Source organism: Amblyomma maculatum, unplaced genomic scaffold (genome assembly GCF_055883805.1).
Source record: "Amblyomma maculatum isolate TAMU_Amacu unplaced genomic scaffold, ASM5588380v1 scaffold_13, whole genome shotgun sequence".
Taxonomy (NCBI): domain Eukaryota; kingdom Metazoa; phylum Arthropoda; class Arachnida; order Ixodida; family Ixodidae; genus Amblyomma; species Amblyomma maculatum.
The window spans coordinates 21,780,506-21,791,575 of record NW_028146738.1 but is presented as its reverse complement, the minus strand read 5'-3'; the positions used below and the strand labels follow the sequence as shown (position 1 = coordinate 21,791,575).

The following is an 11,070-nucleotide window of genomic DNA, read 5'->3' as shown; positions in this document are numbered from 1 at the left end:
CAGTTATATGGGAGCTCTGACGTGTTCGACAAGAGCATTGTCATATATGTAAAAATGATGCTGAGGTAGTATTACTCATTTGCCTTATATTATGATAAAGTTTGAGAGTCTCAAGGCCAGGTTCAGTGAGCTATTGCAGTGCCACCTAGAACTAGTTTCAGGCCTGCTCACTGCCGCCGTGACGTCACGCGTCTTGACCGAGCCGCGCGGAAGCGGGAGGCCGTGAAGCGCAAATCATCGCTTCTGCGGAAAGGAGTGGTCGCGGTTGAGTGCCACACGTATAATAGTTTTATTTCGCCTTTGCATTTTGATTGGCGCTAATGTTAGGAGTGCATATTGCTTTAAAATCCGTGCTCATTTATCTGGAAGGCAATTTATTATTCCACTAAATATAAGATTGTGCGCCATGGAACATGTGGCCCAACAAAGTAACGAAATAAAAAAGGTACATTTAATTAGTCTTTATTAACTCACACGCTTGCCACATACACACACATACACACTGTGTCCAGAGAACGCATATGGAAACATTTATTGCTCATTTTGCAAACTTTTGCAATTTCCTCTGTTGAGTCGGCGTTTTTATACCGTTCACAACATCAGTCTTCATAGAAACGTAGTTCTTCAGAAGTGTGTTTGCTGCTGCCACAAGTATGTTTGTCAGCACAGTGTCAGGATGGTGACCATTGTTACAGACATCAAAATCCTCTGTTTCACAGAGATGTCTCGTGACAGCCACAAGCAGCTCCCTCTGTTTAGGTGTTGCATGAAAACGTGCAGCATTCGCTTTGCTGGCAAGCTGTTCTAAGACAATGTGGGCGTGTAAAACCGCATTAATGACAGCCGCTTGCGGAAACTTCAGAGCGCCTCTCGAGAGGTTTTCGATTAGGAGATTCCTTTCAAGTTGAACTTCCCGGTCCTCAGACGTAATATTCATGGCACAATACTGACAGGGCAGCTTCTTTAACACGGCGTGGGCGCAAAAGCCTGCGATGTATGTTATCACGGGCAGAATGGACTCTTTATTTCTTATATCACGATCCGACACCTTTATACCGTACTCCTCTGTCAACTGAGCTCCGTCAAGTGTTTCAGCACATGGCTTCTGCAGTTCCTGCATATCTGGCAAAACCAAACTGTCTTGTAGCCTCAGTTTTTTCTCTGACTCAAAGACTTGCTGTACTGAAATGTGATAATTTGTTCCAGACAGCCGACGGTAGTGTCCGAACCTTCACTCTAGACTGTCGGTCTGAAATTTGCCCAGCAACACATAGTCGAAATTCAATTCTTCATGGCAGTACCGGCACAGTTCGACAAGCGAGTAACAAGTCAGCCGCAGCGCTGCGTGGGTTTCAGTGGTTAGTGCGCCTGTATCCATCCGGATGTCTCGCCATGTGTCCAACCAATCCACAAATTTATTAAGAAATTCTATCTGCTTGTCAGTCAAACTCCTTACTGGATCCCGGAGCGGATCTCTTAGGCGCCGGCCCTTGGAGGGGCTTTTCACGTTGACTATATGCCACCACTTCAGTATTAGGTCAATGAAATGCGCTGTCCCTGCGGCGTAGTTCAAATTAAGCTCGTTTCCGCGCATATTTAGAGCCTCCACCACAAATGAACTAAAAACTTTTAAAACCAGCTTCACATTCTGGCGCTCAATGTTGGATGGATGCAGTGCTTTGTAGCTCAATCCATAACCAAACTTTGCGACGCTGTGTTGCTCCGAAGCGTGCAAGTCTCGAAGAGCTTTGAAAGAGGCTCCATTAACCCGAACAAACGGAGATCCACTAGGAAATTCAGGGTAGAAGATGCACGTTCCTGGATTTTTCTGGTTCAACCAGTTGTTTCGTATGCACTTCAGAAGGTGGACTGGGTCCACTACATAAAAAAGGGGTCTTGCATCGTCCACTGGGTGAGGGTACACGATGTCAACTGTTCGTGTTTTAGAAAACAAGGACATCACTTTTCTATTTATGGAATTGTTATCTGTTATTACTGCTATGACAGTAAGCCCTGCATTCTCGAGCTCCAATATTGTCTTTCTTAGGACTGCGTGCAATTGGACTGCTTCAATGTTCGATACTGGCAGAATGTGTGCGACATCCTTGTGTGATGATAGCAAGGACTGCGTCATAAAAACATGCGCAGTTTTGGCTGCTTCGGAAGAATTAGAAGCTGCCCCGGTCACCGATCCACCTTTGTACTCGAAGTACGGCTGAATATGGATCTCGTCCATCATTATTGTGACAATCTTTTCATGCGGTTTCAGGAGGCTTGATCGCTTCTTCACATAACGTAAAAACCCTTCGTCGTCCTGCTCATTCGCTGGGTTGACGTTGTATTGCGAACAGATACGCATGAGTGTAGATGGGGCAGTGCTAACTTGCCAGCACTGCGAATGAATCGGTAGGCGTGTGGGGAAACAATGTATAGAATACTGGAGAATATTAAAAGCTCAGCAGAGTACCGTGCTGAATGGTCCTTCTTGTGCAATAGGTCAAGTTGCTCTTTTATAAAGCCGAGTGCTTCTGTTTTCTCTTGCGGCAAAAGATCATCACACCTGAGGCTGTCCGGCAAAGAGAAAAGCAAGCTGAAACTCGCTTTGACTTTTTCATCCTTGTCGCAAATGTCTGGAGCCTTGAAACGTCTCATACTGTCTAGTGCAGTCTGAAGGCAGCACAGATCGTCCAGCTTACACGGGATGAGCAGGTCCTTTACAGGCACTTGCACTTTCCTCCAGAAGGCCGTTACCTCCATGTTCTTGCTAACAATCACAGATCGTTCGACGTCTGGTGGATCTTCACCCTCTATGTGAACAAAGAGAACAGCATGCTCTACTTTTACTGACATCCAGTAGGTGGAGAGATCGAGGCTTCGTAGGCGCGATACAAAGTCTTCATATGACTGAAGCTTATTTTGGCTCTCTTGTTCTTCGTGCGATAAGATGTACTGCCGAATAGCTTCTTCTAGATGCGATGCCTCGCGGCGTTTCCTCTTTGCCTCTGCCTCCTAGCGCACTGGTGCGCATTCGCTCAAATAAGCAGGGGCATTTGGAAAAATGGTCGGCACTGCGTCCTGAGTAAGCCAAGTAGCGCCCATGGGAGCTTCTATTGCCCTGCCGGTTCTTGGATCGGTGTACGTAGTAGTCGTCCTTAAGTACTCGGCCTTGAATGGAGCTCGCACACCTGCAAACCATTCACAAAAAATAAACGGTATATTGCAGGCCTTTTTTGCTTCACATCCACCTCACTTACTAAGCTATAAAAAAGAGGCTATTTGAGGTGTCTACTTGCATAAAAATGCGGCTGAAGTAAAGCCGTACATATTTCTAAGAAATAATGAAGGGGACCGTGTAAACATGAAAAGACACTCTGTGTTTTATGGCGCTTTTTATCCTTCGACAGTCGGTTATTTTGTTTTTTTTAGCCCATGCTGGTTCTTTATCGACGAAGCGCGCTGACTAGCAAATAGATTCCAGAACAATCTACAAACTACTTCGAGCGTGTGCGTGAACTGATAATACGTCCTGGCGCCCCTGGAAAAAAACGACACCACTCAAGACTTGAGCGATTTTATAGCGATAGCGTGTCTCATCACAATAAAGCGCCGCAGTCAAAGCGAACGTTACAGAAGAGAAATAAACGCCCGTGACAAGCGCACAAGCGATCATTATATTCGCTTCAGGAAAAAACATCTCTCAAGGCATGCGCGCGGCATTATGAAGATATCGTGTCTCATTACAGCAAAGTGCCGCTGTTGAAGCGAAAATTTCTGGAAAGAAATAAACAGACGTTACAATGTGAAGGCTTATGCTGGCTGGCAAGTCAAAAGCGCACTCGTTATTATATCGTTATAGTAGAGCAAGAACCGGACATGTTGGAGGTGGTGCTTTTAATATGACTCAAAAGTAGTATAGACGTACACATACCTCCGGATCACGGAGAGAACGGATATCGACGTCATCTCGACGAACAGCACGCTCCCACTTTGCTCTTCGGTCGTCCTTTGGGAACGAGAACACTCGAACCTTCGGCCCATTGTCGTAATTGCCGCGACAGTTGGGCACGCAGCATCGCCCCATTACGACAGTTTGCAGGGGTACACTACGCGAATATTCAGCAAACGAAACGTTTCACATCACCACACACCAGTTCACAAGCGCAGAAAAACACGTCTTCTCCAGTCGCAAACAGAACCAGCTCAAAAAGACACCGGCATGCCGCGATAGGCCGCGTCAGGCTTAGCAAATCTTGCTCTCGCGAACGGCGTAGGCACGTCCGCGCGAGAGGAGGCGTCGGTCAAAACTGAGTGACGTCAGAGGCCACGACCAGAGAAGTGAGCAGGCCTGATAATATTCTAGAGGGCACTGACTATTGTAGCGTAATTGTGCAGGAAGTCCAGGAAGTATGTGTGTTTGCTTTTCCAACCATAAATAGGATCCTACCTTTGCCTTGCTTATCTATTTTTCTCATTTTCCAGCTCTCGTTGCAAGGTTGAAACTGGAATGTCATTTGCTATCATTCTATTCTGAATCGTTTGAGCCTAGCTACAGGTGAAGCATCTTTTTCATTTTACATGAACATTGACCATTACAACTGCCACTACTACGGCGCCACGGTTACACGGCTCGGCGGTATTTGATCCTTAGGCGGGTTTTCGACCAGAACTATTATAAGATGAACGCGCAGTGCAGGCGCAATTCCTGTCTTCGAGTCGTCTTTACAAGCACCTAACAAACGTGTTCCTAGCGCATGGTGAAATTGCGCTCGCGGCATTTTCGAGTATATAACAAAAATACCATGCGCCGGGCGGTTTAAAAAAAATAAACACGCACGTCCTGCCGAAGACGGTCCTGTCCTTTTTCAAGTTTTCCCGGTCGAAAAATACTCCTTGCGATTACTCAAAGCAGCTCAAAGCTACACCGTAAAACGACGGGTAGGGACATGCTCAAAAATGCCTCGCAGAACGGAACAGACTCCGCTGCCTTGGCACTCCGTCGTGGGCGGCGCTGTTCTGCCGAGGCGACGGTTGCGTCATACAACGGGCGCCCGGTCCCTATAGTGCCTGCGTTATAAAAATTTCAGAACTTGCATGAAAAGAAAGCTGCAGATATTTTTAACGAAATACATTTAAATCTCGTTACAGGAGACACTGTTACAAGATACACTCGGTTATTATAGACACTTAACAATGGTTTGGTTAGTTTTTCTATGTTTGCCATGTTAACAACATTGCATACAAGAGGCATGGTTACAAGAGACACTCGGTTACTAAGGACAACTTTTTCAGATCCCTGGAATAAATTCTTGATTGCTTAGAAGAGACATAACCCAGGTGTGCTCATACATTGCAGCTGAAGCGTACCAACCCATAAATGATGCACTTCAGATTTCCTTAGCTAAATTCTGTTCCATATCAGCATCCTTTTTGTTGTATTTGTGAGGAACTGTGGTTGTGGTTTGTGGGGTTTAACGTCCCAAAGCGACTAAGGCTATGAGAGATGTTGTCAGGAACTGAGATTGAGTGCTTCCCCATTATTGGGAAGTCAAAACGACCTCGTTGTTTCAGCCACTGGCATCGCATTACTGTCACCTTCGAAGCAAATCTAAATGCATGAATGACATCCAGCATATTTAACTCCTCGCTGTTAAAATTTTATCACAAGATGAAGGCTCAGAATCCCGATGCCTTTCTCTTTGTGGACAATGCTTCTTGCAGCATCAAAGTTCTCGTGCTCAAAGCCACCGAAGTTATTTTTTCCTTCCATACTCCACACCCTACTTTCAACCAATAGACAAAAGCATTATGCACTCTGTCAAGTTGCTGTACAAAACGAGATTAGTAGAATGCCTGTTGCTCGACGGGCAGCAAGACTGTACAGTAGTAATTGATGCGAAGTTTGTTGTTCAGGTGATTTCAGGTGTCTGGAATGGTCTGGGAAGTGAAGCTGTGGAAAACTGTTTCATACAAGCAGGCTTTAAATGTGATAACATGATGGAAGAGGGCCCATATATTGATACTGTGGAAAGCTACCTTGAAGATGAAGCTTGGGTGAGCATCCAAGAGACAGCTGAGGTACCAGAATCTATTAAGGAATTCGTATCTGCAGATGCGGATCTTGTGTGCTTCCGAAGAGCTTACAGACTGTGCAATTCTCGCGCAAGTAAATGGCATGTTGTGCCATAGAGGATGACTATGAGGACATTTCAGATGAAAAGTGTCAACATCTGAGGGTGAGAGCATGTAAGAGTGCTTCAAAGGTATTAGAGCAACAGGAAGGCTTACAAAGTGAAGTACTTTACTACCAGAATTTGGGAAGGAACACACTCTGCGCTCGCAAAAAAAAATACATACATAGTATGAATAACTTCTTTAAGCTTTCCTGGACGATTCCCTGTTAATATATGTGAATGCATTTATATGCTGATGCGCAATAAACTGATCAACACAGTGCTTTAAGAATTTTTGGTTACAAGAGACCTTGCTTACAACAGAAATCTTTTTCGAGTCCCTTGAGTGTCTCTTGTAACAAGGCTTTACTTACAATGTTCTCTGCCAGCATTGTGGTGGGATGGGATTATTAGTGGCGACAAATTTGTAAAAAGTGGATGTTTATTAGAAATATCATTTGTGTGTATCTTGTATGCCAGCATTTTTATCGTATTACTTGTTTGTGAGACAAGAGTGCCTGCCAGAATGAAACATTTTTGTCCTTGGTGACTTGCATTTAGAGGTTCTGAGAAGAGGAGCAGTTATTGTTCTCTTTCTTCTTCGTGTCTCGTTGTGAGTGGCATTGGTGACCAGTGTCCGTGGCCCAGTGACACATTGCGAAGCAGAGATGAGACCGTTCCTTGTGCACCGTAGACATTTATTTACAGCAAATTTTACAAGTTGTCAGATGCGACATCACAATATAAAAAGCTAAACTGCAACTGCGTAGATGATCAGAGGTCAGAGGCTAGCAGAGAGCTGTCAGAGAGCTGTTGACGTCTTCGGCTGCCTTTGTATGCATGTCTTCCATAACACTGCTGGCTGAGACTGGACAACAAGCGATGTTCTGTCAGCCGTCGTTGCTTATGTCCAAAACAGTTTTTTTGTGTGTGGTGGCTTCACGGCACATTGTTGCAGAAACTGCAGTAATAGCATCTTGTGTCATAAATATGCTTTCTGGTTTCTGGAATCAATTCTAAATATTTTTAGCATCATTTGGCTGATTCTGAAACACATTTGCCAAAATTTACGAACTGCAAGCAGCTTTAATATGTTCAACATATAAGCGCCACACTGTATGAAGTCAGTGTCGAACAGTCCAATATGCTATCTTCCGTGCGCTACAATTAGCCATGTGTATACAAAAAAATTCATACTTATATTCACAACACACAACTGCATGTCAGTGGCAACTGTAACAGATTTGTTATTTCACTCTGAATAGCACGATAAAAAGAAATGTAAACAATAACACACAAGCCACGCAAAAATGAGTCTCCTATCATCAGTTTTCAACGCATGCTGTAGTTCGCTCTATTTTATATGCAGAAATAAATGCACATATGAGGGAACCAATAATGAATAGGAGTCTCTCACTTTCAACAGCTGTACGTATTGTGTAATGAGCTCTAGAAAAACACATTGCATGCCACGCAAGAATCAAGTGTCTTGTGTAGTTCATTTCATTGTTGCAGTCCCACGCTCCTGCATAATGGTGTGCAATTGTCTTAATACTTCGATGCATTGCAACCACCATACAACAATGCATTGTACACTTTATTGGAGATCAAACACTGAAAAATATAATTCACCCTTCCAAAGCCACAATCATAGCTTTCCTAAACGCCCATGCTCACTCCCTGAAAAGGCACTTCCCTTAACAAACTCTCCCTCTCCTTTTATGCACCCCACCGCCTCAGCAGCGCTAACGCGGCAACTGTCAACCATAACCCAGCATAGCCAGTCCGTAATCCATGCGCAGCCTAGCATCAATGGGCTCGTTGGGCGTCGTGGTTATGATAACGGTACCACATCGCTGCGGCTGGTTCTGTCGGGCATCTGTGGGCTTATCAAAACTGGAGGGTTCCTGGACCCTCCGTTTCAAAATGCCATTTACCCTTGTCTATTCTCGATCGCGGCTTTCAAGGGACAGGCCCGTGGGCCTTTCAAGCACGCTGGCTGGTGTCACTAGAGCTTGACTGTGGTCCACGTGGTCATGCAAATCTCTGCACTCCCCTTTCTTGACGTTCCACTGCACTTGTCTGGTCCCAACCAAAGATCATGCAAGACATGTTCACGGGTGCAGCGAGTGTTCTGGTTGTGGTGGTGCCATTTTAAAGCGGTTCGATCACACGAATATATACAGGAAGTGGGTCCCCCCCTTCGGCTTCCGTCGCTCATTCTCAAGAATGTTGGTCTCATGAACTAGAGTGAGGACGAACATCCTGATCCACACTGTGACTGCACGGTCACCTTTTGTTTTGATATATGTGTTTCTTAAAGTGATGTTTAGACTAGGACACATTTACTGTTACCGCCCGATACAAAGGGAAGATCCCCATCATCATCATCATCATCATCATCATCATCATCATCATCATCATCATCATCATCATCATCATGAGTTATTGCCAAGTAAAGTACAACTTTTTTGCAGAAACAAAAGGTGTAGGTAGTGAAAGTGGTCAGCACCTGCCTCCGAGACCATGAAAATTCTGGGTGACAGAGGCTCACACCACGGCTCAGGACTGGATGTCCGAGTCTACGCTGGCCTTTGCTTCATTCCACGTGTCAAGTGAGGAATCAGACATTAGTGCAGTAAGAAGGATCAGGCAGACGTAGGCTCAAACTTCTGCTTTCAGGTGTACACAATACCATTATAGCTATTTTGCCGCAAAAAAAAAAGGAAAGGGGAAGCTACTAAGCAGGGACCATATTTTCTGATGTGATTATTTTGTTTCCTCCAACTGAAATCGGAGTAGTAGGTTTTGCCTAGATAATCCGACATCCTTAGAACAGAAGGTGTAGTGAGACTGCGTGCCTTCAAAACTATTGATTGTTATATTTTGGTGCATTCCAGGGAGCATTTCTTTAGCGCCGAGAAGAGTTCACGGCCTTAAGCTGGGAGAAGGAAGGTGACGAAATCTGGTGGTTACGTGTGATCGACGAAGAGAAAGTGATTCGAACACCAGACCCTCACTCTTTAGCTCCTTTGCTGTCTCTCCCTGTGTATATCTTTAATCCTTATTTGTAACTGATTTTTTCTGGGCGCTACATCATATTGCATCTGAGCATTCGCGACTTCTAAACATTTTTTGTTTTTACTTTCTCTCGCCGCTTGTATGGTAGCAAGGGTCTCCTCTTGTGGGATTTTCAGTACTGTGCATCTTCGCATGATGAAATAAACACTCGTCAAAAAGCAGAGAGAACAAGCATCACTTTAATTAGAAACTGTTAAGTCACTTCTGTTGAGGATATCTTTTTTTTGTGTATCGGAATGCTAACAAACGTGTCTTCAAACATGAAAACTACAGTTCAGGTGATAAAACCTTTGTATGGCCTAGGTACTGAGAGAACACTATGTCACATGAACGTGCTGAAGTAGCCTAAATCATAGCAGGTGCATTTGCTTTTGGCAATTCAGCCACTGAATAGTCTGCATGATAAAGAATCATAAATTGGCAATAAGAAAAGAAGTGTTGCATGAATATAGAAAAGCTACTGATAACACCCATGCATTGCCTCTCAGGTGCTCTGAAATACTTCAAGTACTCGGAAAGAGTACGACCTCACCTCAAGGTACCGAAGCAGCTTGGAAAGTGTCAGAGGTCTCTTGTGACACTTCCAGCACTGAGTACTCTGCATGATAAAGAAGCACACATCAAAAAAACAGAGAAAACAATTGTTACTTGAACCAGAAACATCTAGATCACTGGGAGTGAGAATGCCCGGTTTCATTCCGGTCAGACCTGACCTTGTCGAAGTGACACCATGAGATGCTCCGCCAGGTGTTACTTGCAAAAGTGAATCTACAGGCAAAACAACTGAAAGTTATTGGGCATAAGCATTAGCACAATATGCTTTGACTTACAGGAAAATATACTTGGGACTGCAGTCCCAAGTAAATAGGTGGCCTGCTTGTTTGCTTGGTGACGCTGCGTTCCCACTACAAACCTATTTAATGCGTAAATACCCAGGGAGGAAGCTTGACGAAAGAAAGTTTTCAACTATCATCTTTCTAGGGCACGCAGGTGTGTTGAAAATGCTTTCGGCATATTAGTTTCAAGATGGCGGGTGTTCCTCGGAACAGTGGAAGGCGAGTCAGAGCTCCTCACTCACATGATAGAGGCAGCTGTGTGCCTTCATAACTTCTTCATGGATGATGCTGCCTACTGCCCATATGATTACAGTGACCGGCCATGTGAGGAGGTTGTGCAGCATGGAGAGTGGAGGCGCGCAGTTGCCCAAGTTGGCTCCACTGCACCACCATCAAACCACCGACTTAGCTCAGCTGCCACGGCAATGAGGGATGACATTGCAGATTATTTCATGTCTGCAGAAGACTCATTACCATGGCAGCTGAGTGTTGTCAGGCGGAGCTAATAAGCTAACACCACATTGCTCATGATTAAACTGCATGAAAAAACACGGACAGACAGAAAATCTGCGCTCTATGTGTGTACGTGCTTTCTGTCTTTGTCCGTGTTTTTTTCACGCAGTTTAATCATGAACGACAAGCACCAACTAGCCCGCCAGAAAACCACATTGCTGTTAATGTGCCTTTTTCACATAAACTATATTACCACAATTTAAACTTACATTCTCTTTGGGTTCAACCACTACCATATATTTCATCTCCCCTAAACCACTGCCCAAAAGTGAATATTTCACGTAGTAAGCTATTCATATTCCTTTCCTCCCCAAACAAGCAAATATTGAAAGTTGGCTAATTTGTTTGCATGACAGGATCTATACCCTGAAAGAACATACTACAAAACACAGTTCAAAGCCAAAGGTGTCGTAATTTAGTTATAATTATACTGCAGCCATGTGCAGCGCAACGGCAGCACGCAAAAGCTA

At 44.5% G+C, this 11,070-nt stretch overlaps 1 protein-coding gene and 1 pseudogene across 1 annotated transcript; both read right to left on the bottom strand.

Annotated features, from left to right (window-relative positions):
• Positions 1-538: 538 nt before the first annotated feature.
• LOC146172338 (uncharacterized) lies at positions 539-1,216 on the bottom strand. The gene has a single exon (XM_084585760.1). The coding sequence runs from the start codon at positions 1,118-1,120 to the stop codon at positions 539-541; it is 582 nt and encodes a 193-aa protein (XP_084441886.1). The 5' UTR covers positions 1,121-1,216.
• Positions 1,217-1,281: 65 nt separating this feature from the next.
• Positions 1,282-4,285, bottom strand: LOC146172337 (uncharacterized; annotated as a pseudogene).
• Positions 4,286-11,070: the final 6,785 nt, after the last annotated feature.